Genomic DNA, 26,876 nt, shown 5'->3' with positions numbered 1-26,876 from the left:
GTTTCCAATGCTCTCTAATGCATTTTTTAATCTCATGTATTGAGTTGTTCAGCTCCAGAATTTGTTTGGTTCCTTTTATACCGGGGGTGCCAAAAACATGTATACACGTGATTTGTATTCATCTTTTGTTATCGGTGTATATTGAGTATTACAATTTTAATAAAGTTTTTTCCTTTCTTAAAATGTGTATACTTTTTTTTGGCACACTCTGTAGTTTCAATTTCTCTGGTCAGGTACTTCTTTTGTTCATTAATTTTTTTATTCCTGAGCTCATTGAACTGCCTTTTTGAGTTTTCTTGTAAATTATTGAATTTCTTTAAAATTGCAACCTTGAATTCTCTGTCATTTAAATTATAATCTTCCATGACTTTGAGTTTGGTTTCTGGAGACTTCATTTTCTTTCTGTTCTCCCAAGTTATCTTGGTTGTTCATAGTATTTGATAGATTGTTTCTCCGTGTGTGCATTGAGGTAGTAGTGATCTCTTTAGATACTATTTTACTCTCAACAATTCAGCAGCCTAATAGGTAGGGTACTTTCTTTGTTTTCCCATAAGTGGTGTTATAGTACAAGTTTTTGTTTTCTTTCACCTGAACTATTTGCACTTCTGTGATCATGGTGGAGTGGCGTGGCTGAGATTAAGGGAAATGCCACATACTCCCTGGCATGGTGGGTGTCCCCTCTGTGACCAACTTGCCTTGTTTACGGGGCACCACTACTGTGGTGGAAGCCCCCATTGCTACCTCCTTTTCCCACTGTGTTTTTAACTTTACCAGGCTCTTCTGAGGCATATGGAGCAGAGAAGGCAAGTTTGTGATCTCCTGGCTTTGCCCCCACACCTCACAGTAATGGCTGACAGCAACAGCTGTGTCGTTTAAAGCTTCCCGGGTACCTCTATCCAGCTCTGCCACAATGGGCAGGGGAGAAAGATGTCTTTTCCAGGAAGGAAACTGCTTCTGCCCCTCTTACACTCCAGGTCGTAGTGTGAGGTCTGCAGCCCACCTTCACCACCACTACCATGCTCCCTGGAGCCAGGGTGAGCACCAAACTGCGTCTGCAGCCACTGTCCCTGTCCTTCGGCCCATCCTTTCTCTCCTCCTTGTTCCAATACTCTGACCTTCAGATGTCCCATGGATGGATCTTTTAGGCCTGGTGTGTGTTGAGTAGGGGATCCTTTGTTGAGTTTAGAATTGCCTGACTTTTAAATTTAAGGGGAGAAACACTGGCATCTTCTCACTCTGCCGGGATGCTCATGTCATCTCTCTCCTTTCACTTTGTAGAAACCAATTGATGTCTATTAGGTAACATTTATGAAGCCTAGTTTTCAGTTTCTTTGTATACTTGAAACATATTAAACTAGGGTTTTGTGAAACATATCCTAGAGTTCAAACTTTTTCCATGTTCGTTTGGCTTTGGGAAGTATTCTTCTAGGTACTTAGCATTTGATGTCACATTATAATGGTGACACAGTCTTCATTACAGAGGAAAGACGCAAAATACATTTTTTTTAACTGAAAATATGTATTTCCCTCTATACTTGATTTTCCTGAAATAGTAGAGCCTGTGTGACGATGAGCTGTTATCTCTGCATTCCAGGTACTACGTCGTCATGGTAACCATGTTCTTTACTGTCAGCGTGGTGAACAACTACGCCTTGAATCTCAACATTGCCATGCCTCTGCACATGATATTTCGATCCGTAAGTACTGTTGGCTCACACCCTATGTTCCTCTGAGAATGCAACCAAGGGGGTAGTTTGAGCACGTGCCATGAAAGGCTTTGTAATAAGTGACACTTAGGGCATAAGAACAAATCTCATGGATGGGTGAGCAGAGGCTGGCTTTCACCTGAAAAGTAAGGCTAAAAGAGAGGAATGTGAAAGGTGATGGTTTACTTTTATTTATCTGAGGTCTTACAGATGATTAATAAAAGGGAAGTTGAAATATTCCCAGGAAACAGATTTTACCTTTAATTTCCTTCATCTGGTTGATTTTATGGTCAAACTTGCTATGACTGTTACTTAATTTATTTCTCGTCACCTTTTGTTTCTTTCATAAAAATTACATTTACTTCTAGTACATGAAACAGATATCTTTCTGTTTTTTGTTGTTTTGTTTTGTTTTTTAAGCAGAGACTTGAGATAGTTAAAGGGAAATTCTTGACGAAGGTGCGTTTCTCCCAAAGCAGTAGAGGTTTTTGTATATAAATGAGAACATGAGAATGTAGTTAGGATTGCAGAAGAATACAAAATGGGTGATTATGAAATGTTGGAATTACAACATTTCTGTGTGGTCTGAGATTTTTGTGAGATCGAATGTGCTATTCCAAAAAGGACTTTGTAGAGCCTAATTATAATTACTAAGATGACTTTCAAAGATGACCTTCCAAGCATTGAGCACATAGTAGACTTTCAGTTAGAATTTGATGATTGATCAGCACGCTTTCAGAGGAGAGCCCCTGCACGAATTTTTTCATTAAAACTATGTGTGAGGAGAAGCTTATTAAAAGCTCTTATAAATATGATAGATGGAAAATTTGACAAAAATAAGTCTATAATAGAATTTATTCCTGCTAGCCCTAGCTTCAGCTATAACCAGTTACTGAGAGGTGATCGTTTATATTTTCATTGTCATCTTTAAAAGATTTTATTACTTTAAAAGTTCATTTTTATGGTTTATACTTTTTGCCATCATAAGAACACCTGACCTTTACTAATTACTCATCATCACATCCTTTCCAGCTGTTTTTCCCCTATTCATGTTCATATTTATCTTGAATTATTATTATCATTATTATTATTATTGTTGTTGTCCTAGTGTTCTGAAACTTCCTCTTGTCTCCTTTTACAGGGTTCTCTAATTGCCAACATGGTTCTAGGAATTATAATTTTGAAGAAAAGGTAAACCATACACGTTTATAATTTATGTATAGGAAGCATATCTGGAGCCCCTCGTAGGGGAGATAGTTTGTAGTTGGCCTGTACTTTGTTTCTTAGTTTCCTATGTGACAGTGATGTATATTCCTGTGGCAGTGGACCAGGTAAGAGATCCCACCTGTGGCTTTGGATCAGCATTTTCTCTCTGTGGAATCAGTGCATGTCATCATTGACTCCTTAGCACCATACTAACCTACGAAGCCAGGTGATCTAGAACTTCACTGTCCCTTACAGTCACCACTAGCCACATGTGACTTTTACGTTTGAATTTTTTTAAATATTTAGTTCTTTAGTCTCACTAGTCACATTTGATGGGCTCAGAAGGCACATGTGGCTGGTGGTAACATATCAGAGAACCCAGTTGTGGAACATTTCCAATGTCGCAGTTTTATGGGACAGTGCTGTCATAGAAGGAACTTATCAGTAGAAAGTAACGAACTAAGGAATCATCACACTTAGTACAAAGACAATTCCTAACAGAGACGCTCATGGCCGAGACGATGGAATGAAAAGCTTCAGGATTGTTCTTTGCACCTGTCACCAGTGGCTGGCTGTGGGATAAGGGTGGAAAACATCAAAAGTACGTGGGATGCTTTTTAAAAGTATTTGTCTCCCACCTTCATTCTGAGCCTCCTCTCTCACTCCCGAAGAGGAAGGTCATGAGGAAAGACAGCACAAACAGTCTGGAATATTCCCCGGGGAAGTTCACCCTTACTATTAAGACCCAAATTGTACAAGTTGATGCCAACTTTGCCATGTATTTAATATCTGGCCCCAGTATTAGAACTCTATACTAACTTAGAAAGTAGCTCTCAGGGCAGAGTGTGGGAACCTAGAGTTTTGAAGTAATAAGGGCTGTGTCATAAAAAGGACAATTGTCCTATCTTACGAGGCTCCTTATCATGAACCTGTTATCCCCTGAGACATGTATTCTCCAGTTAAGCACCACTGTAGGTGATTTCTTTCCTAGGTTCTCTGCATTTAAGCACATATACATAATGGTCAGTTTCATTATGTTTGGAGTAACCATCGTGCATCTTAGTGTAAAATTCACCTTAGGACACACCTGTGTTCCTTCCAACCTTTGATTTTGGACTCGTAACAGGGATACAAGACAACACATTATAAAAAGAATGTATTCTCTTGATACTGCCTCAGAATGTCAGGGGCCTTTCTCAAACATTTCAGTTTTCCTTAAGAACTTGTTTTGGGTCTGTCATCTTGAATCTGTCTTTCTCAGCTTTTTGACTCTCTTAGTGTGTGTCACCCAGAGAGCAGGAATTTCCCTATTTAATATCATGGATGAGTAACTTAACCTAAAAAATGAGAGGCAACAAGAATTTACGTGAGATCAAAAAAAAGGAAAAAAAAGCTATCTGGGAAGCACTGATTTGGTCAGAAACCCAAATAGTGTTCTGATTAGGAGACAAAGGCAAGAGGTATTTATGAGAAAGGGAAGGGGAACAATTACATCTGTAGAAGGAAGGCATTTCTATTGGTGCAGATAAGCTAACATAGTGACACTAATTCTAAACCATGTTTTTAAATTACCAGTCCAGTAGTTACCAGCCCGGTATTGATAAATATCTGCCTTCTTGTTATCTTTGCAAACAGTTCTTGGAGGCACGGTGTTGCTTTAGGCCCAGTAACAGGTTACTTTGCCCTGTTTTAACTTTCCGAAGGTTTGAGGCATAATATATGCAGGGCAATTCCTCTGGGATGGCAACTCTGACTCCATTTCAATGTGGCTCTGTTTATTCTTTTTTTACACTTATTATCTCCTTTTGTTTATCCTGGGTAGGAGCCCCTTGGGTTCATAGTGTGCTCCTCGTCCCAGGATTTGAAAACCAAATCTATATGTGCCTTACCCGTGACGTTCATTCTTTTTTAGGCTTGAATTATAAACCTCTCTGTTTTGATCTTTCCAGACTGAAGCCTTCCCTTATTTTTACAGCTGGCTCCATTAGTGCGCTCCCTCGCTCACCCCCTCTTCTCTAGCACAGTGCTCTGGGCCCTTCACTCTGCTTCTTAACCAGTTCTGTTGGCCTTTTATGAGATGCTATGACCAGAACTACACAAAGTATTTGAGCATAAGCCTCGGGTGGTTGGTTTGCCCTGTGAGCTTACTTTACTTTCTTTTCACTCTTGCCTGAGGCCTTTTGCTTTGTCATCAAGAATCTGAGAGGGATGTGAATGATACTATTTTAGTTAATGTGAAATGTCACTGTTATTACTGCCAATAGTGCTAGTTAATATTCCTCCCTTTCTCCAACTATGCCAACATTAAAAACAACACTTTTTCAGAGTTAAAAAAAAAAAATCCTCCCCTGAAAATGGACGATTGAATTATTTTCAGAGGATTGAATCCTGCACCTTGTACCTCACATCCTGTTTTCCCTCTTGCATGGTGTGTGTCTTCACACTCAGGTTTGGGCTCCCCGAAGACAGGAAAAGCATGATGACAGTGAAGATCTGAGTCAGGCTTTCATTTGGTTTTGAGAGCAGAATGGAAGGTCGTGTCTGGTCTCTCTCTCTGTCTGTTTTTTTTTCTGATGAAACAATCAGTTCACAGACTATCAAAGTATTTGAAATACCACCAAGAAAGGGTGTTGTATAACATTCTGCCGGCACCCTGATTCTTTCACACACACACTTACACGGACTCTGCTGGGAAATGACCCTCTTAATTATATTTTGGTGACTTGTACTCTTCTGCATCTTCTGACTGTACACATCATGTGAAAATCAGTGTCCTTGCTTTCCTAAGGCGTTCTTGTTCTTATTTTTGCAGATACAGTATATTCAAATACACTTCCATTGCCCTGGTGTCTGTGGGGATATTTATTTGCACTTTCATGTCTGCAAAGCAGGTGGTAAGTATTGGCTCTCAAATCATTTATATTCACGCATTGCCATGGGAGCCCAGGTACTTATTATTGATGCAATAAATTAAACGCTTTTGTAATACAAGCATTCAGATCTCTGAAAAAGAAGAGTGGCGGGAAATGGGTAACAAATATTTCCTTTGTAGCTGGGCCCCTTGCGTGTAGTTCTGGTCTCTCTACCTAGTCTTTTTTCTTATTTCCTAGACTTCCCAGTCGAGCTTGAGTGAGGATGATGGATTCCAGGCATTTGCATGGTGGTTACTAGGCAAGTACAGTAATTACAATAAAGATAATTGCCTTTGCAATTCTGTTTGCTGAGTTTTCTCCTAAGGGACATGTTTCTTGGCAGGAAGCTTCAGCTAAACAAATGATGCCATGGAAGAGAGAGGCACTTGGGATCACGTATCTCTAAACTTTAGTGTTCAAGAAAATGTACAGGATCGTGGTAGTATGTTCTGTAACAGGGGCCCATGTTTTTCTTGGTTGCCATGGACATGCCGCCTTGGCCCAGCATGCTCTCGGGGAGCAGTGCTTAGAGTATCATTCATTTCTTCATGATCGGTCTGTGAATCGAGGCTTCTTCAAAAGGAGGGTGCACTGCAGCTGTTGACTCTGCATTTCCAAGGGACCCATTGCTAAACCCTAGATTTCTTTTCTTTAGACGTTACTGTTCCCACACCCGACTGATCAGCAGAATCTCCTGGGGAATTTTTCAAAATACAAGTGTCTCTTTGTGGAATTCATGAGTCAACTCCCATAGCGCTTGGTCCTCAGTTTGTGTGTTATGGAAGGGAAACGCTTTCTCCTGCATTCAGTGGCGGCCATAACAGATAGAGACTCACCAAGCGTAAGAGAAACAGCCACGGAAGCATCATGTGCTTTTTGCTTCTTGGCCCTGAAACTTGATCCCTTTAGATTGCTGTTCTTAACATAGATCTTTAGGAGCTATTAGAAAAATCCTTTTTTCACAAAGAAAAATTTGCAAAGGATGTGAACAGACCGTTCATGGGGAAAAAAATAATGTCCAATAGCTTTATGTTCGGCCTCACTAGTCTAATAATCAAAGAAATGCACATTGAAACCCAAATATGGTACCTTTTTATTTTTGGTCTGTGATGTTGGCAAGATAATAAGTCATTATTCTCATTGCTGCTGAGGGTGCAGTAAGACAACCATTGTCACATAAACTGTTTCGAGTATAAATTGACATAGTCTTAGTGGAAAAAACTTTCTGTGTTGAGTTATTTAAATGTCTACAACCTTTGACTTAGTAATTCCACTTATGAGAGTTTATCCTAAGGAAATAATAAACATGTTTAAAAAAGATTTATGTAGAAGGATGTAGGATGTACATAACTGGAAGTAATCTAACCATTCTCAGATTGTAAGACATTTAAGTATGGTTCATACACACGAGAGAGTGATATGCAGCTATTAAATCATACTTTTGAAAAAATTTTAATGAATGACCTGAAGGAAAATCCAGGAAAAAGATGGTGAAAAAGCAAGATATAAAATTGTATACTCACTAAGAATCTGTCTGAGCATGTACATAAATGTAAATAGAGAGGTAGGAAACTATATAAAGGACTGGATGGTAATACTGTGATTGATTTTTTTTCTTTTTAAAATTTATACATGTCCTACAATTAGTTTGTAATGTTGGTAGACTATTTAAACAATAAATGTTCTTTACGAAAATATCTGGAAATGAGCAAATGCAGGTATCCTCTAACCTGACCTGTTTTTTAGGAATTGGAGCACTGACGCTTGCTCTTCTGATGTCAGCAAGGATGGGTATTTTCCAAGAGACTCTCTACAAACAATTTGGGAAACACTCCAAAGAGGCTTTGTTTTATAATGTAAGCAATTTCTTCAACCTGGGGAAGATAAAAATGACTGAGTTACTGTTCTTGTGATACGTTATTTCAAATGTGATATTCCATCCTTCTGATGGGCTTGGAGGATCAATTTATTGTCTGGTAAACTGCTTAGGACCCCATAGATGGAAGTAAGTACTCTTAATAGGCTGCTGGGTACATTGGGAGCCACAGGTCTCCACGCGAGGTGATCCTGGCTCTTAGTGTGCACAGAACATGTCTGCTAACCAGGAACTACCGCAGGGACAAGGACCCGACACCCGCAGTGCTCATGCAGATGAAATCAGGTTCAAACCAGTATGGGAACCTGGAGAGGAAAATACGTTACAGAAACAGCATGCCAAGGGGAGTGAATACCAGGGGTGCCAAAACAATGTGTACACATAACTTGTCATCTTTCATTCTCGGTATATATTGAACATTACCATTTTAATACAGTTTTTTCCTTTCTTAAAATGTGTACACATTGTTTTGGCACCCTCTGTATATGTAGGCGGGTGTTTGAGAGAGTTGGGGAGGATGGGTGAGAGGAGTAAGTCCCTCAGATGGGCTTTATTCATTTGATGGGGAGTTTCCATAGCTCACTAATTTCTGCTTCTTTGTTTTAAACTGCTGATCTGGCGCTACCTCCTCTTATTTTTCTTTTCCTCCTCCTTCTTTCTCGTCGAGGTAGGGAATGCCCAAAGCACAGCCCCTCAAGGTCAGGGTGATGTCACTGCCTCCAGGTTCTGTAACCTCCGGGATTCCTTCCCTGCCAACTTTTTGTACTGATATTGCAGACAAGCAATCTGATACATTTAATTGGAGCTATAGCATGCGGCTAGGAATTTTAAAAAAATAAACATTCCACATCTTTGTTCCACATCTCTCATTTAGAACAGTATGTGTGGCACATAGTAACTGCTCAATAAATGATTCCTTATTAAATTATTGTGGCGTGGTGGTGGTGGTTTTCAGGTACAGTCATCTTTGTTTTTCTATTGTTTCCTCTTCTTCAACCTCTTTTTATTCTTGTCTTCATTTCTTTTTCTCTGACCTCATATCATCCTCCACTCTCTTTTCCCACAAGTTTTCGAAACTCCCTGAAATTTGCCTTGACATTCTTTATAATTTTTAAGTGCATTATATTAACTGTTCTCTGGAAAAGTAGTAACATGTAAAATCCTTTGGGCAGAATGACTGTGTCTTTACGTTTCCCATTCCCTTTTGTGGAGGAAAGCATGCTGACCCCGTTTTTTTTTGTTTTGTGTGGTAATTTGAGGGTTAGAAGCACTGGATACATTTAATGTCTAACTTGCTTTTCTTGATATTGCTTATCAAATAACTTGTAAGACTTAGAATAACGAGAGGAGTAACGGCTCGTGAATCATTGTAACGGCTTTATAATGATTCAGTGTTGGTGCATTTAAATTTACGTGAAATATTTCTTCCCATAGCATGCCCTTCCACTTCCTGGATTCATCTTCTTGGCTTCTGATATTTATGACCACGCCGTTCTATTCAATAAGTCTGGTGAGTTTCGGAGGCAAAGTTTCAGTTTTCCTCTCGACTACTGCTTTTTTATCCCAATCATTTCTCCACTTGAAACCATACCCTTTCCAGGAACACAGTGCTGTTAAGCTGTAGCTGCAGCAGCACAAGCTTTTACAGGTGCTCCTCAATTATCTGCAAATGAAGTGAGAGGATATCTTCACATGGTCTGTTTTGCTTTGGAATTTGTGTGCTTGCATTTGAATGTGGAAGGTTTGATGTTTTGAGAATGCAAACAAATAGTAGTAATCTGCCTTTAGCTTCTCTTGAATCATCCCTAAGTTAAATATACACGTTTTTATTGTCTTGAGTTTTAGTATGTCAGATGAATCTGTTATCCTGAATTTTCTGAGAGAGCTGAATATATACCTAAATATTTTACATCGTACTGATTGTCTCTTTCCTCAGCAAAGGGATACACTGGATCTCTGAACTCGTTCAACAGTAATAACATTTAACTTTCTTTTCATTTCAATGCTTACTGAGTGTTTCAAAGACAATAGCAGATTATTGGGATTTCCCACTAATCCAGACATACAGTTCTAACAAATTATCTCTGTTTATCTAGATGGGTTATTTTTTTTGCAAAAGAAAATTAATGTTCAAGTTATGCAGTCTATCTCAAACTCTGAAAACAATTTAGCAATATAAAAGAAATGCCCTTAGAGGATTACTATGTACTTATTTTCTTCAATCTTGGGTATTTTATATTCTCCCAAATATTCACTGTGTAAACACCTCATTATGTAAAACTAACATAAGAATGTATTTAAAGGGAGAAAAGTTAAAGTTCCATTACCCTATATATCAACTAATTTCATTTTACCAGTTTTCTTCCAGACACAATTTACATAAATTCTTCCGTAGTTGTAATCCTTCTGTGGATATAATTTTCTGCCTCCTTTTTACCTTCATTCTGAGCTGGTATTTTTGTGTGTGACTATATGTAATCTTTATGATTTTTTAATTGAATGTACAATGCCTCATCCAGTCAAAGGACCTTTGCTTACATAGCCATTGCTCTATCATTGAATATTTAAATTAATTCAGAGTTTTTCCTTAGTATAAATTGTGCTGCAATGAATGAAGAACTTTTTCGAATTATCTAGAATTAATTTCTAAGAATAACTACTAATACTTGTATGGCCCCATAATAAGAATTGGGAGACTGATTTCTTTAAAAACACCACTTACATTACCACCAAATGAATGACTGCCAATTCCATTTCACATTGCCAGATTAGAATATTATTGATAAATCTTTAATTGCTAATTTAATAGATACACAATGCTACAGCCTCGTTTAATTTAGAATTCTTCGATTACTAGTAGGATTGAACATATTTCCAAGTGGCATTTAGTTACTGGTTCTCTTACCTCCTGTGTTGTCAGTTAAGACCATACCATTTTGAACTTCTTTGTGCTTCACTGTCTTTCTCTGTAAAGTGGGGTCCTATTCAGGGGAATGGTAAATGATTTTTTTTAATTAAAATAAATTATCATTTGTTTTAAGAAAACAGTATGATAACTCTTGAGGCTGATGCCGCCTGAAATCGAGGCAAGTAAAGTGGTATGGGGTCCAAATGTACTCGTAGGGGAAATAGTGCTGTTGTTCCTGTTAGGTTCAGACTGTTTTACTTTGTTCAAACAGATGAAAACGTTAGCTGTTGGAAGTGATACCACTGTCTCCCCTCTTAATCTCTGCAGAATTATATGAAGTTCCGTTCGTTGGTGTGACAATGCCCATCATGTGGTTCTACCTCCTCATGAATGTCATCACTCAGTATCCTTTGCCATACGGTCTTCTCAGGGTTATTTTGCCATAGGAATGTTGATGCTTTTCTTCTAGCACTGCAGTGACACGAGTTTCATTTTTGCCTTGGTCTGTTCTGCAATAAGTAGGACACAGAGACGCCCATCCAATGAGCTGCTCTGTGGAGCGCCGAAGGTGCCATAGGTCAGTAAGTCCCAGGGACACGGTGATGGACACGCTCTGGCTGGAGGTGGATAGTTAAGAATTAATACAGGGCACGAACGTCCTGGAATATCCACCTGGAGTTTTCTAGTGTCCTAGGGTATTTCACAAGCTGCCAGAAAATTCTGAAAGAATTTACAGAGTTCTTTTACGGAGGAGGTGGTGGACAGCCTTGGGACCGATCAAATACAGGTGGGTGCGATCGCCTTTTCTGACAGTGTTACCCTCTGTCATTACTTGGGAGGCGCCCACTGTAAACCGAGGGAAGAATTCAGAATAAGTATAGTGGGAAGTTTCAGGCAGTTTCGAGTTGGGGTCCACAAATGGAATGGTAGAGCAGGAATTCTGCAGGCTCGTCTACCAGGAAGGAGCCTCAGAGCACCCATAGCCAACACTCATGTTTTCTGCTTCTTAGCATATGAGCATTGAAGCCAAGAACCATGCCAGAAGTTCCCCCCTGGCTCATCTCTCTGGTGACGGAAAACCACCTTAACTCCATCCCCCCAGGTACGTGTGCATTCGGGGTGTCTTCATCCTCACGACGGAGTGTACCTCCCTCACGGTCACCCTCGTCGTGACGCTACGCAAGTTCGTGAGCCTCATCTTTTCCATCTTGTACTTCCAGAACCCTTTCACTCTGTGGCACTGGCTGGGCACCTTGTTTGTCTTCATTGGGACCCTCATGTACACAGAAGTGTGGAACAACCTGGGACTCCCAAAAAGCCAGCCTCAGAAGGCGGACAAGAAGAACTGAGGTCTGCTGGGAGACCAGTGGCACCACAAGCCAGGGTCCAGTGAAGGTCTGGCTCCCATTTCACTTTTGTTAATGCTGAATTACCCCCAGTATTGAACCAACCACATACCAGAGATTCCTCAGAAGGAGGGGGCTTCTCAGATTTCACGTGGTGACACAGACCAACATTTGTGGGCTGTGCTTAGAAACCCCTCAACCCTGAATTCGATGAGTTCATGGGTTTTTTTTTTCTGTTTTGTTTACCACAATAGTCAGTACTGTACTTGATTACTGAATTCTGAGTCCCCAGAACTGGTTTGATATTCACGGTCTTGGACAAGATCATCCCTTTTGTTGCTGTTCTAATGATTCTCTGCCATAACAGTTATCATCATCTTGTGGCCTCATCCCTTTGTTCTGTCACCCTTATACTATTCAGCAGCGCTTTTCAGTCAGATGCTCCAGGCAGCATCATCAGGAATAACTGAGTGACCAAGTGAATTGAAACACTGGTGACATTAAGGCTGAACTTTGTTCCGCCCTAATGTTGGGAAAGCAGCAGTTGTTCCTGTGAGCTGAGCCCTGGTGCCACTGGAGCAGGACCAGTGGGAACCCTTTTCCATATTTTGCTTTTTCTGTTCTCTATGCAAAAGTTATATGCTCTCAAATCTGTTGCTTTCTGTGCTTGGAACAAGCCTGCAGCGTATCTCTATGGCACAGTGTTAATAAGAAAGACAGAACTGGGAAAGAGCGACGTTTTCCCTCGGTCCTCTGCATGAAGCCCATGAGCCTAGAGCTGAGATGGTGATGGCAGGATGGCCCTGGTCGGCACCTGGAGAGCTCTAGCTGCCGCCACCCCAGGCACTCACAGGACTGCTTCCAAGTGGGAAGCTTAAATCTTTGGAAAACTTCTTAACCAAGGAGGCTCAGCTCTGCCTGACAATTCTGAGAGAGTCACAAACAGGCTAATGAGTAGACTAATAGGTACAGTGGGTGTGGTGCATAAATCAGGTCAAATCATAACTAAAATGGAAAGGATTTTTTTCTTCCCTGTAAGGTATTTTAATGTTCTTGATGGGTATTTGCAGGAGTGGGGGTTGTATGTATTTTCTTACAGGTAGAAATGTGCTCCCTGACTTTCACTAATCATTTCAAATGTTTGGTTTTCCTCCCGTGACATAATTTTGGGACAGGAATGATGTCAGTGTGATGTGTGTAGGTGAGTGTGTGCCCTTGTGTAGCTTGTGTGTGATCATTTTGGAGGAGAGAGCATGAAAGTGTTCTTTTATTTCCTCGTAATGACAAAGGGGTCAATCCAAGAAGAGGCTATAATAACAATGATAGCTATGCACCAACATAGGAGAACCCAAGTATATGAACCAAATATGAATGGACATAAAGGCAGAAATTAACAGTAACACAATAAAAGTTGGGAACTTTAATACCCCACTTACCTCAGTGGATAGACCATCTAGACAGAAAATCAATAAAGAAATAATGGCTTTAAATGCCACATTAGCCCAGATTGCCTCAATAGACATTTTTAGAACATATTATCCAAACACAGCAAATTATACATTTTTCCCAAGTGCACATGGAACATTTTCCAGGACAGCCCACATATTAAGCCACAAATAAAGCCTTAATAAGTTGAAGAAGATTGAAATAATATCAAGCATATTTTCTGACTACAGTTGCATGAAACGAGAAATCAACAACAGAAAGCAAACTGGAAGAAACGAATAACATGGAGAATCAACAACATGCTACTAAACAACCAATGGATCAAAGAGGAAATCAAAATTACCTTGAGACAAATAAAAATGCAAACACAACTTTGCAAAACTTATGAGATATAGCAAAAGCAGTTATAACAGGAAAGTTCATAGCTATACAGACCTACCTCATGAAGTAGGAAGAAAATCCCAAGTAAAAATCTAACTTTACATCTACAGGAACTAGAAAAAAGAAAAACCAAAACCTAAAGTAAGTAGAAGGAAGGAAATAATAAAGATCAGAGTGGAAATAAATGAAATACAGAGTAAAAAAATCAATAGAAAAGATCAATGAAACTAAGAACTGGTTCTTTGAAAGGATAAATAAAATTGACAAACCTCTCAAAGTTCATCCAGAAAAAAGCCCAAATAAAATCAGAAATGAAAGGGGAAAGATTACAGTTGACACCACAGAAATACAAAGGACCATTAGCAATTATACGCCAATAAATTCAACAATCTAGAATAAAGGGACAAATTTTCTAGAAGTGTATAACCTTCTGAGGCTGAACCAAGAAGAAATGCAGAATCTAAACAGGCTGATTACTAGCAACGACACTGAAGCAGTAATCAAAAAAACTACCAACAAATAAATGTCCAGCACCAGATGGTTTCACATGTGAATTCTACCAAACATTGGAAGAAGAATGAATACCTATCCTTCTTAAACTATTTCAAAAAATTGAAGAAAGAGGAACGCTTCTACACTCATTCTATTAAGCCAGCATTACCCTGACACCAAAAGCAGGCAAAGACGTTACAAGCCAATATCCTGGATAAACAAAGATGCAAAAATTCTGAACAAAATACTAGCAAATAGAATCCAACAATATGTTAAAAGGATTATATATCAGGATCAAGTGGGATTTATACCAGGGACGCAAGGGTGGCTCAACATCCACAAAACAATTAGTGTTATTCATCACATCGACAAAACCAAGGATGAAAATCATATGATCATCTCAATGGATGCATAAAAAGCATGTGACAAAATTCAACATCCATTTATGATAAAAACTCAACAAAGTGGGTATAGAAGGAACTTACCTCAACACGATCAAAGCTGTATATGACAAGCCCACAGTTAACATCTTATTCGATGGTGAAACACTGAAAGTTTTCGCTCTAAGATCAGGAACAAGACAAGGAGGTCCATTCTCACCACTATTATTCAATATGGAGTTAGTTGGTACAGGGCCGTGATGGATCATTTCCATCCTTTGTGCAACCGTTGCTTGAGTTTTTGTGGGGGCTTGAAACATTTGGTGATACAGAATACCAATAGCCTGAAATGAAATATATTGAACAAGTTAGAATAGCAATGAATGAAATAGTCTGCAACCCAGACTTTAAAATAGCTCTGAGCCCAGTTGGGAGCCATCTGAAAATATCAGAGACTTTAACTCCTAACCAGCCAGTGGTGCCTAAAGGAAAACTGGAATTACCCTTAAGAGCATTTGCAAGTTTAAGGAGTTTGGTTGTTTCTAATTCTACCTGAGAAGATGTATTTATCCATGTACAGCAGGAGGTGTTGGCTATGGCACAAATTTCTCTCTGGACTGCAAGCAAATAATCAAGCAATCCTGGTGTCAAAGGCTACTTGAGCTGAGGAATCGAAAGATGTCTGTTGGACTCCAATGGGTGGGCTCTTCTATTAGTGGTCTGGTTAGATTTCACATTATGTCTAACTGAGCGGTGCCAAGCCCAGCTAGTGTTGGAATTTAAAAGGTACCCTTTACACCCACAGAAGTACCAGAATCATGTACTCAGGTTTACAGAGAGGCATAATAATTTGTTTGCCATGCAACTAGCTGTTTGTGAAATTTGTAATGGTTAATAGGACAAAATCTTTATGAACATATACTAATATATAACAGATTATACCAATTGAGCCAGCAGCTCAAATTTATAAGGGTAAAGACCCAATATCCCTGAATTTCCAAGGATACTTATACATCTCAGTGTTAACTTGTTTTCACCTAAATGTTACCCCATTGGAAAAAAAGATTTTAAATATTCCTTCGCTTCCAGTACATCATTATACTTTCAGAGATGGAAAGCGAACAATTCAATTTCTTCACCTTTCTTTTCGACCAGTCTCAATCAATCTGATATAATGTTGTTATGGTGCTTAAGCTAAGGTAGGTGCTCTAAAGAATCCAATGAATTCAGTTATTTTCTAGGTTCTAGAATATTGCTGATATTATACAATAAGCCTGTCTTCCAGAAAGCCATTTCTCTGGTTAAAACATTTCCTGGATCAGTGATTGAGGAGTTAAGCTCAGCTGCCAGTGAAGTAAGACTTCCCTAATTGTCAGATAACAGTTTGATCTTTTCTGTCAAAATAAAAGTTCTTAGCAAATAGGACCGGGTCTCATTCTTTGCCTTTATCCTTATAGCATCTACTAAAGTGTTGTGGGCAAGAGTAGTATTTGGTGGATGATACCTGGGAAAGGATTTCTCCTTCTGCCACAAAGAAAACACCAATCCATCACATGGTGTATTTTAACTCCAACAACACAATCTACAGAATCATTAACTTTTGAAAATTATGTTAAATGTTGTCCATATTAATACTAGTAGATATTTAGGCTTATTCTCTATGACATCACTTAAAATGTGTTTCAGTTTTTAAACACATGAAGTGGAGATAAGGAACTCATAGTCTTCAGTCTTCAAAATACTGAACTCTTCAATATAATCAGCACCAAAAGTGAAATAAGAAAAGCTAGCAGACTGACGACTGCCAAGGTACTGCTCCTCTTTAAAGGAAATTTTCTTATGTTTGAAATTACACCATTCAGTTTACGATATTGGGAAAAGGACAACATACATTCTAAGATATTCATAAAGATTGTACACAACAGTGTGTCTGAGCCATCAATTTTTGCCTTACCGTGTTGCTGTAAATCACCTCAGCTGAGATATAGGTCCTTTCCACTTGAAAACTGATCACTATCAATACTGGGGTTAAAAGTCCTTGCCAGATAAAAGGAATGATTCACATTGAAAATGGCATACTTTTCATAAACTAGCAGCACTTCATTTGCCGGGGATATGCCAGTCAGAAACAAGGGCAAGTGCATATAGGTCCACGATAGCTCCTTGTACAAGGAAAAAGTAGAAGGCTACAATTTTTCCATAATAACTATTTCCCCATTAGGTGGTATGTGAATCTACTGGAATGTCAACTTTGAAGGTAGAGAGGCAGAGTTTGGTGAGTAGTGCTGTTTCCTGCCATAATATCTTCACAGATCGGAGTTTATAAAATCAACAGTTAAGTTATAGACAGTGAAGAAATTACTAATAGGAAAAACTGTGGGATCATCAATTTTACCAAAGGTAGAAGCAGGCATCCGATGACAAATCCAGCATTCTGACAGGTTCCCTGAAAAGGCTAAGGTTTGAGAGTATTGTACCATAATATTTCTATGCCAAGGTTTCCCATTTACAAGGGTTAAAACAGCAAAAATTAAGAAGTACTGTACAGTCAAAGATGAATGATATGGAGTTAGAACACGCAATATAAAATACGTAAGATGACCAGCCTGTTGCAAGAAATTAAGATCGCTAATATACCCAGGAATATGTAATCGTTATGAGAATGAAATAAGCATAAGGGTTATGTAGAGCAGGATTTGATTTTAGGCCTGGTCCTAGATCTTGGGAAAGGTCATGTGCTTCACGGGTTGAGCGGCTGTCTGCTCTGGATAACTTTACTTTGACGTCTCCTACAGGCTGGGTGTTTAGTCAGGCGAATGAGGTGGGAGGGTGAGAGCCTTTTTAAATAAGAAACAGGAATTCATGAATTAACATGCACTAACTTTGCAGCACAGTTAACAGTACCTGGTATGGTCCCTTACAGCAAGACGAGAATCCTTGTAGAGATGTCTTTTTCAGTAGACGGTATTTCCTGGGAATGCTGTGAAAAGATTTTCTCTACTAGCTTTGAATTAATTTCAAGAACTTTTATAAGTTCTTTGCAATAAGTCAGAAGGTCTCCTTAAGGCAGGTTCATACATTCCCTGATCTCTCATCATAGGTTTTCTGAAAATGATTTTAAAAGGGGATAATATATATTTACCAAAGTGAATAGACCTTAAGCAGTACCAAAGGAAGGGCTTTAGGCTGAGGCAGATTAAAAGATTCAACAAGTGTCACCAATTGAAGTTTGACTACCTCATCAGTTCTAGAAACCCAGAGGACTGGGCATGATAAGCACAACGGAAATGCTGCAATATTGGTCGAATTTTGCATACCTGGTTGGAATTTGTCTCCTAAAGTGGATTCCCCAATTGTTATCAAGCTTTGGTGATCTTCCAAGCAGGAGAAAAATCCTTTCTGGAAGTATTTTAGTAACTGCTGCAGCTGTAGCTCTTCAACATGGGAATGCTTTTACCCGATGAAAATACATATAAATTATCACTAGTACATTTTTATCCTTGAGAAGGGGGCAATTGGATTAAAATCCACTTTCCAAACCTGAGAGTTTTAGCATGGCAAATAGGCCCCATTAGTTTCATTTTCCCCTTTTGTAAAAAAAGATTCCCTTATTGTAGTTACCATTTAGTCATCCATTTAAAGACTTCACAAGCAATTATAGAAAGTTAAATGGTTAGAAGAAAAACTTAGCTCTTTCAATATTAAGGTTTGGTTTACCCACGTATCAAAGACCTGATGATACAGCAGAGCATACTAGGAATTAATCTTAACAAAAAACAAAATCCTTCCTTTCCCTTTGTAATTTCTTACCGAGAGCACACCATTAGTACAGGAAAATTTGTGACAGAAACATAACCCTAAATTCCAATTCTGTATCAATGTACTTTTGAAAGCAAAGAAACTTAAATAAACCCATTTCAATCTAGCCAACTTGACCATACAGAACGATTTCTTCTTCAAGATTCCTTTTCCATATACTTTTTTCAACTTCCATAAATCTTTCAGCTTTTGTGGTTTTTACTTTCTTATTCTAGAACAGTCATTTTACTCTAGAACAAAATTTTTCTTTCAACAAAAGTATTTCTATTCCTCACCCCTTCTTTTACCAAGCACACATCTCTGATTTCCCATATACAGCCATTTTTAGTCAGCATAACATCCTAACCAGGCTTTGTCACAAGTGTCTGGATCTTAACAGCAGGCTTTAAGGTTCTGAGTAACCAAAGAACTTTGAAATCTGCCAAAATTTCACCTCAAAACTCATTCCATTTATCTCATCTGTTTTTAACAATTAATTTGAGATTACTTCCTGAAGTTTTCATGAGACCTCAAAGCGATTAGTCATATCTAAAGACATGCCTGTTTTAACTAAACCGACAACCCTAATCTATTTATTCACTGAAGATTGATCCTAGATTACGTGCACTTGAAAAGCGTTTGGGTGAGTGCCTGTTATTTCTCTAATATAAGCATTTATTTGTTTTAAACCAATTGAGTGAGTTCCTTTACTACCCAATTCTGAAATTACAGTTCCATCTGGGCAGTTCCATTCATCAGTAGAAATATGCTGTATCTACCACATACAGACATAAACAGATAAACACAGAGATCTCATAGCTTTCATTTTAAAATGCTAGCTTTCGTGTCCCAGGCAAATAACACAAAACTGAAAAGAAAAACTGGATCCACATTACTTTTTTAGCAGATGGACCATTTTGTTTTGCTCAGATGGTCAGAGTTTTTGCATGCTATAAGAATTCCTTTAAAGCTGTTTTTCAAATCAAAGAGTACATTTCACTGCCTCTGAGAGTTTGAGATCCTCTCCTGTAAGGTACCCCTAAGGTGGACTTATCATTAACCCAAACAAAATGGAAAACAAGTGTGCACAATGAAGTCGGAAAGCCCAGGAAGCAAAGATGGTGGCCTCAGAAGGCTTGAATTGAAAGGGGGCAGACGTTCCTAGACAGAGAGAGAAGATGGTAGAAGTGGGGCCTTGGCACAAGATGGCTGCTCCCAGAGATAGAGAAGGTGATGGAAGGAAAAGAGGCCTCCAAGGCCATTTAAAATAGGTATACCATCCAGTCTGTTTTACCTTAGAGCTCTCAAATGAACAGTTCAAGAAAGCCTCCTATTGTTTCTGGGAGGCATTGTATTTCTTCTGTTCTTGTCCAGAGGCCTAGCCAATTACAGTTCTCTGGACTGCCGTTGTTGTACATGCAATCAGCAACCGTTCCCGCTGCTAACAGGAGGCGGCCGCCTAGCATGAACATTTTTAGAACAAGGGTTACTGATTGTACCCCTTTTCTATGAAGGTGTCCCTTTGAAGTAACTGGAGGAGTCCCTGAAGTGAGAGGATCCCTCCCCTGGTACCAAATGCAAACCGTATGGAGGGTCCCTCTCAGTCTAAACATACGGACTGAGGCCCAAACTGGATGAGGCTCCCCAACCTAAACTGAATAAAGTTTCCGAGACATCATCCGAAAGCGCAGGAAATCTTGGATCCCAGAGGACTTACCCAAGAACTTCCGGTGCCACTGGGAAAACAACTGAGCTCAAGGGACTTGTGCAGGTCCCAATGCATTGGTTTCAGGAAGGCATCAGGAGAGGAGTTGGGCTATCATTTCAGATCCCACCACTGCCAACATTTAATGTCATCTGAAGTCCACTGCCACCAATTCAGTGCCACCAGGACTCCCTAAACTGGGGTGGCGGTGAAGGGCAACACTTTATTCAAGTGAAATGGCTCAAGTGAAGCAGCCCAAGTCTTGCTGTTCAAGTGCTACAGCTCCAATACAACAGCTCTGGTGTTACAGCTCCAGTGTTACAGCTCAAGCCGGGAAACGCAGCTGAAAGGGAGACAAAGCTCCAGGGAGACAAAGGCGAGGCTGGCATAGAGAGAGAAGTTCCTGCCCCCAGGGCCTGATGTCCATTTCTCTGCAAATGAGGACTCCCAATCCACAGTTTCATTGGTCCAAATAGTACTGTCCTGATTGGCTAACTCCATGCATTCTGATTGGTTGTTGTGGAGATGCTCTGATTTGTCAATGAAGATGCAAATGAAGATACAGCTGCACAGCTCTTGACTGGATGGGGCAGGTCTCAGCACATTGGTCAAAATACGATTCCAGGAACTCCTTCATAAGGGTTGGCTCAGACGGCAGGAACACAGTGCAGGAGACTGCGCAGTCCAGTCTGTGGTTTTTCACTGAAATTCAGCCTGCGTGAGAGGCCTCTGTAAACAACGGCTGCTGGAGTCAGGTTATGAATTTGGACGGATTAACCACAAGGAGTCTTCGGCAGGTATTTTCTTACTCAGGGTAGATAATATATAGAGGGCCAACAGACATGAAAAGATGTTCAATATCACTAATCATTAGGGAAATGCAAAGCAAAACCAGAATGAGGTATGACCTCACACCACTCACAATGGCTATTATAAAAAAGTCAACAGATAACAAGTATGGATGAGGATATGGAGAAAAGGGAGCCCTCGTGCACTGTTGGTGGGACTGCAAATCGGTGCAGCCATCATGGAAAACAGTACGGAAATTATTCAGAAAACTGACAATAGACCTACCATATGACCCAGCAATTCCACGTCTGGGTATTCATCCAAAGAAAATGAGAACACTAATTTGAAAAGAAATGCACCCCTATGTTCACGGCAGCATTATTTACAATAACCAAGATATGGAAGCAAATTAGATGTCCATTCACAGATGAATGGACAAAGATGTTTTATATATACAATGGAATATTACTCAACCATAAAAAATGAAACCTTGCCATTTGCAACAACATGGATGGACCTAGAGGGTATTATGTTAAGTGAAATAAGTGAGACAGAGAAAAACAAATACCATGTGGTTTCACTTGTGTATGGAATCTAAACAAAACAAAACAAATGAACAAGCAAAACAAAAACAGACTCAGAAACAGAACTCAAACTGATGGTTGCCAGAGGAAAGAGTGGTAGAGGATAGGTAAAAAAAAGGTGAAAGGGAAAATAGTAAAAAATATTGTGATAACTTTGCATGATGACAGATGATTATTAGAGTTAATGGGGTGATTGCATCGTAAAGTACATAAATTTCAAATCACTATGTTGTACAACTGAAACTGTTATTAATATAATGTATAACAATTATATTTAAATTTTTAAAAAGCTGCCTCGGTTTTTTGTTTTTTTGTGTCACATAAAATGTGGATGCTATTTCTCCACTTAAGTAACAAGGTTTTTAGATTGATTTGTTGTTCTGCACATTGACAACTGTCCAGTGCCAGTAAGGGTCTGTTCTAAAAAATGCTGAATTAGGTGTGAACCCATCGTGGAATCTTTGAAAATATGTGGAGTTCCTCAGACTGATGGTGCTCTAAATACTATGTATTACCGTGTTTCCCTGAAAATTAATACGAGACCCGGTATTATATTATATTTATTATTTTATATTATATTATATTATATTATATTATATTATATTATATTATATTATATTATATTATTTATATTATGACCCGGTCTTATGTAAAATAATTTTTGCTCCAAAAGACGCATTACGGCTGATGGTCTGGCTAGGTCTTTTTTTCAGGGAAATACGGTAAATAGCCTCTTAAAAACAACAAAATCTACCTTTATTTACTTATTTTTTTAATAGAAGAACCTGTTCCCAAGGTCTATTTGATTGCTACATATCTGGAGTCTTACTGGGAGACCTCTTAATAGGACAGAGCATTACATAATAACATAGTACCTATCACCCTTTATACATTGATGGGAAATATTACAATTTCAGTAATTGAAATACGTTGATGTACACAGACAGCATTTAACTGGGTCCACTAGATTCTGGTTTTAGGCCTGTTCTCTTAGTCTGAACACCTCTGCTTGTTAACAGGATATGTATAGACAGATTAGGGCACATGTACAATGAAACCAGTACATGTAGGAACGGAATACCTGAAATGCCCTGAGAATTGTTTTTCCTCTCTAGTAGTTGGAGATAAGGAAATGCGTCTAACAGATACTAGTTAATACTTTTTTTAACCAATTTTTTTAAACCATTTATTCCCTTTGATTAACTGATTTTCAATCCAGGTTGAAATTGATTTCAACCTTTATTAAAGGGGTAGATAAACCATCTTGTAGAGGTCAGACTTATACCTAACTGGAGGAGGAATGTCTATTAAATAAGACCATGTCATTTTGTGACCCAAATAGAGGATATAGGTTGTTTGCAAAAGAGAGTGGTGCTTAAGACATCCAAAACTATCCCCTTAGAGCAAAGATCAAATAGCTCACACTAGCCAGAAAAAGCAGTGTGTGCGTGTGTGTGTGTGTGTATACACTTTTGTGCCCACTTTAACAGCTGAACCAGGGCCAGAGATATAAGGCAACAGGAGAAAAGTGGTAGCTATTTGAATTATATTAATTTAATGTCTACATATCCTTTACCCAAATTCTATTGTCACATTACATATGCTATCTTTTTCCTTTTTATTAGTAATTTATTTTGGATCCTTTCTTTTTCATCCAACTAAAACAACCATTAATGTACTTGATGAGTTTCTATCAAGTTCTGAAGTATTTAGACACAATCCAAATAGTTGTTTCTCCTTCTTCCTGCCCAGTTCTCCAAGGTGAAATGCTACAGTACTTTAATTTGCTCAGTGCTACAAGTGAGGGAAAATCTTGAAAGCTGAGTTGATCTGGGCCACCCACAACAAACCTCTTCTGGGAAAATTACCTGACATTTTTTTTTTAAAGATTCTAATAAATATCTTTCCTGAGCACCTTTCCTCCTTTCCGCCCTATATTTTTTCACTTTCTTACCCCTACCTCCAGTTTCCTCGCTGCAATCCCCGTTCACTTGTGTAATTTTCTACTGAGCAACACCTATAATCTTTTCTCTGTTGATGCCTCCATGATTTAGGGCTTTTGGATGTTTTTTACGGAGTATTTACGTCTGTGTGGTGTGTGTGTTTTTATACACTGTTATAAGCATCGACAGTAGACGTCTGTTGTCTTTGGGGATGAGACTATCTGGCAGAGTAGTGAATGTATGTGTACTTGAGTACGAACATGGAGCGTTACTGTAAAAATGTGTCTGTATTTTCTTACAGCTCAAAGGGGGCTGAGAATCGTTACCACCTTTTCCTTCTATATTTGGAGCACGATAGTTTTCTTATTTCGCTCTTAGGCTACCTCTAGCTGACTTCACTCAGCAGGGAGGGGAGGTGGAAAACATTAGGTCAGGAGTAATTCTAAAGCAGTGAATTAGCTCTGGGCTGGTGGACACGCTCAGCAGTGGGCCCGCTGAGCTATTCGAGAATGCAGCCAAAACCTGAGCAGATACATCACTACACACAGAGAAGAACCACACCATAGAGATCTGGAATCACGAGCCTGCTTCTGTTGTAACTGGTTTCTCGGTGGTTTCGAGTAAATAGAATTAGGAGTAATTCTGCCCTTATTAGATAAACAAAGCGTTTTGGTGTTAATAGCTTTATCCTGAAAAATGTGAGGGGGACTTACCTCTTCATTCTTAGGTGGAAAACTGTCAAGAGAGACAAAATCCACTATTATTACTGATTGGTGTGACATTTGAGAAGGAGTATCGATAATATTTGTAAGTAGGAGAACTAGTCATAAGCATTAGGGTATGTTCAATACGTACCAAACTGAGGTGGGAGACTTGTAGTGTGTTCTCCGTTTCCAGAAGCTTCCTCATAGTAGACCATGCAGAGAAGGGAGGGAGCAGAGGTCACATCTTAGTTCAGTATTGCCAGCCCAGCAGCATATGACTTGCGTTACATGAATACACGAATGCTGGCTTGCCACGATCTCTTTTTCCCTCAAGTTTTGGAGAAACCTTCTGATGATCCCTGATACCTGTTCCCACTCGTCATCAGCTGGTTGGCAAGAAAGCACTTAAGAGGAAACAGCCCTAAGATTCCCAGCCAGAGAAGGAATGAAGGGCGAGTGGAGGACACACACAGGGATTGCTATGGGTACAGGGCTTTTTGCTCTCTGCCTGGTGGTAGGAGGGAAAAGCATTATATATTTGGCACCCTGCATTATTAGATGCTCACTGCAAGGAGCATCAGGGTAGCATTAAAGGGTCTTAAAAGTTTTGGAAGTAGGCTGCTGGCATGACTCTTAAATCTCCATAGCAGGTGTAGTGGGTTTGTACTGGCTGCTGCCCAGAGCTCACTGTCTACTTGTCTGTTCCCAGTGTCATACTGAGACCCTGAGCTTTGCTTAATTCACTAGCCATCCTACCCGATTCCCTCAATTTTATCAAATAAGGCAAGCTACAAGAGTACCAGAGATGGGGGGTGGGGGTTGGGGCGAGGAAAGCTTGGTCTATGTTTAGAAGAAAAAAGACCCATCCTTTTTAAGAAAAATGGTTGTAATAATTCCTTTGGCACATTAAATTATTTATCTCTTTTGAGATGTAAAGAAGACACGTGTGAACCACTGAGAAGCAATGGTTAGCAATAAAAATATCTGTGTGTATCACGTGAAATAGCAAGTCATTTCTGTGCTCGTTGCTTTCACTCCAGAGAACAGCAAGCACCCTCCTAAAAATAAGAGGACGATTTTGAAAGTAGGATTTCCTAACAAATTCTGTAAGGATGGGAAGGGGCGGTGGGGACTTGATTTATGCCGCCTCTGAGCTCTTCATTCAGTATTGCATTTTAAGAACAGAACTCAGGGAGGAGGGGACTAGATAGCAGCAGACCATGTAGAACAGCTACAAGACATTAGCAAGTATTCAAACGTTGAGCTGTGTAAATATCAAACCTCAGCTTCCAGCTTTAGGAGTTATTTGAGCAGAGAGTTAAGGAGGAAAGGGAGATTTTTGTGAATAAAATATCTTGCCAAACAAACTTCATGAGACTTTTTTTTTTTTAACCACGATTTCTTATAAAAAGCCATTTTCTACCTTCTGAAACAACTCATCGGACCCCTGGTTTTTATCTTGAACTGTACCATCATTGTTTTCTTAATAAAAGTGATACCATTTCTTGCTGGTGGTTCCAATCACCATTGCCTTTCAAGGGCTCGTGTGCAGTTTCAAAAGCTGTCCGGTTGTTTGTTGCCTTCTGTGGTTGGTAGTCACTGGTAGCGGTGCATTTTACTACCAACCATTGTAAGCAACCTGTCTTTGCACAGCCCAGCAGTGGGGTCAATCGGCAGGTGACTGGTCTGTTTCTCCTTCAGAAAATTTAAAGAGGGCCAGCCTACTTTTGGAGGCTGTAGAGAGGTTCATGGCAGTAAGTTGCTGTAGCAAATCTCTCAAAAACCTCTTAGCCTTAATAGAAACACATTGATTTTTGTAATGCTGCTAACAGTCAGCTCTCTTTATCTTCAGTCTTGCTTTTCAATAAATCTTAATGTGAAGCGAAAGCAAAATTCACAGCAGTTACCACACCCAGTCAGGACACTAAAGAGAAAAAAAAAAAAGAAAAAGAGAGAGAGGTTTTGCACTAAATATAGCATAATTAAAATTCATCTTTTTAAAAATTGCAGCACAGCTTTATCGGTGTCGAACTCAAAAATGCTAAGAACCACATGCCTAAAGGAAGGAAAGAACCCTTTGGGAGACTAAATCATGGTTTAGCTCAACTCTTTAGCGAATTGAATCACCTCATCAGTGAAGCAGTTTTCTACACGGTGCCCTGTGATTCCAGGGTTCGCTGCAAAACACAACTGCAGACAGCAGCGTCTCGCCTGAGCTATCCCTCATTGATAAGGGCTCAACGTGGACATCAGAAACAATCCGCTTTCTTTGTCCCTGTCTTCCATTCAGCATTCAAGCAGTGATCAGACATGAGTACAGATCAGTGAATTGCGTGCGTATGAATGTCGAAAGTTCCCCTTAGATGAAAAAGGAAAGCACATCTGGCTATGCAAGCATGTGTTAATAGTCAAAGCTTTGCAGTGATGTTCTTTATCGGCAAATTAACTTAATAAAATCATCCCATCATTAAAAGTATGTTATGTGCATGTCTGATTGTTTCTTAATCAGCACTTCAAGGATTTAGCATCTGGCTTCATTACTGCATGTGACTCCACGGGGCACAAATGCTTCCTAAAGCCAAGGAAGCTTAGATGGGAATGACTGGAGGTTTATTATGTCCTGTAATAGCTCCAAATGAAGTTGCCTGCACGCATACATTCCTCTCATGAAGGCCACACATCTGTATCGATTTCCCAGAA

General features: G+C 39.4%; 1 protein-coding gene across 2 annotated transcripts in view; it reads left to right on the top strand.

Moving 5' to 3' along the window:
* Nucleotides 1–26,645, top strand: part of SLC35B4 (solute carrier family 35 member B4) — a 40,746-nt gene extending 14,101 nt beyond the window's left edge. The window contains exons 3-11 of one of the 2 annotated variants that reach the window (XM_081038161.1): nucleotides 1,595–1,697; nucleotides 2,848–2,897; nucleotides 5,725–5,806; nucleotides 6,023–6,083; nucleotides 7,571–7,680; nucleotides 9,135–9,210; nucleotides 10,936–11,011; nucleotides 11,711–12,003; nucleotides 26,187–26,645. In XM_081038161.1, the coding sequence (XP_080894287.1) occupies nucleotides 1,595–1,697; nucleotides 2,848–2,897; nucleotides 5,725–5,806; nucleotides 6,023–6,083; nucleotides 7,571–7,680; nucleotides 9,135–9,210; nucleotides 10,936–11,011; nucleotides 11,711–11,957 (805 nt within the window). In that variant the 3' untranslated portion in view covers nucleotides 11,958–12,003; nucleotides 26,187–26,645. Of the gene's footprint in view, nucleotides 1–1,594; nucleotides 1,698–2,847; nucleotides 2,898–5,724; nucleotides 5,807–6,022; nucleotides 6,084–7,570; nucleotides 7,681–9,134; nucleotides 9,211–10,935; nucleotides 11,012–11,710; nucleotides 16,078–26,186 lie in introns of those variants that run through there. The other variant, XM_081038162.1, reaches the window with a different exon arrangement.
* Nucleotides 26,646–26,876: the final 231 nt, after the last annotated feature.

This window comes from Rhinolophus hipposideros, assembly GCF_964194185.1.
Source record: "Rhinolophus hipposideros genome assembly, chromosome: 25".
In the NCBI taxonomy this organism is placed as follows: domain Eukaryota; kingdom Metazoa; phylum Chordata; class Mammalia; order Chiroptera; family Rhinolophidae; genus Rhinolophus; species Rhinolophus hipposideros.
The sequence above is the reverse complement of the archived record's forward strand: the minus strand, read 5'-3'. Positions and strand labels throughout refer to the sequence as shown.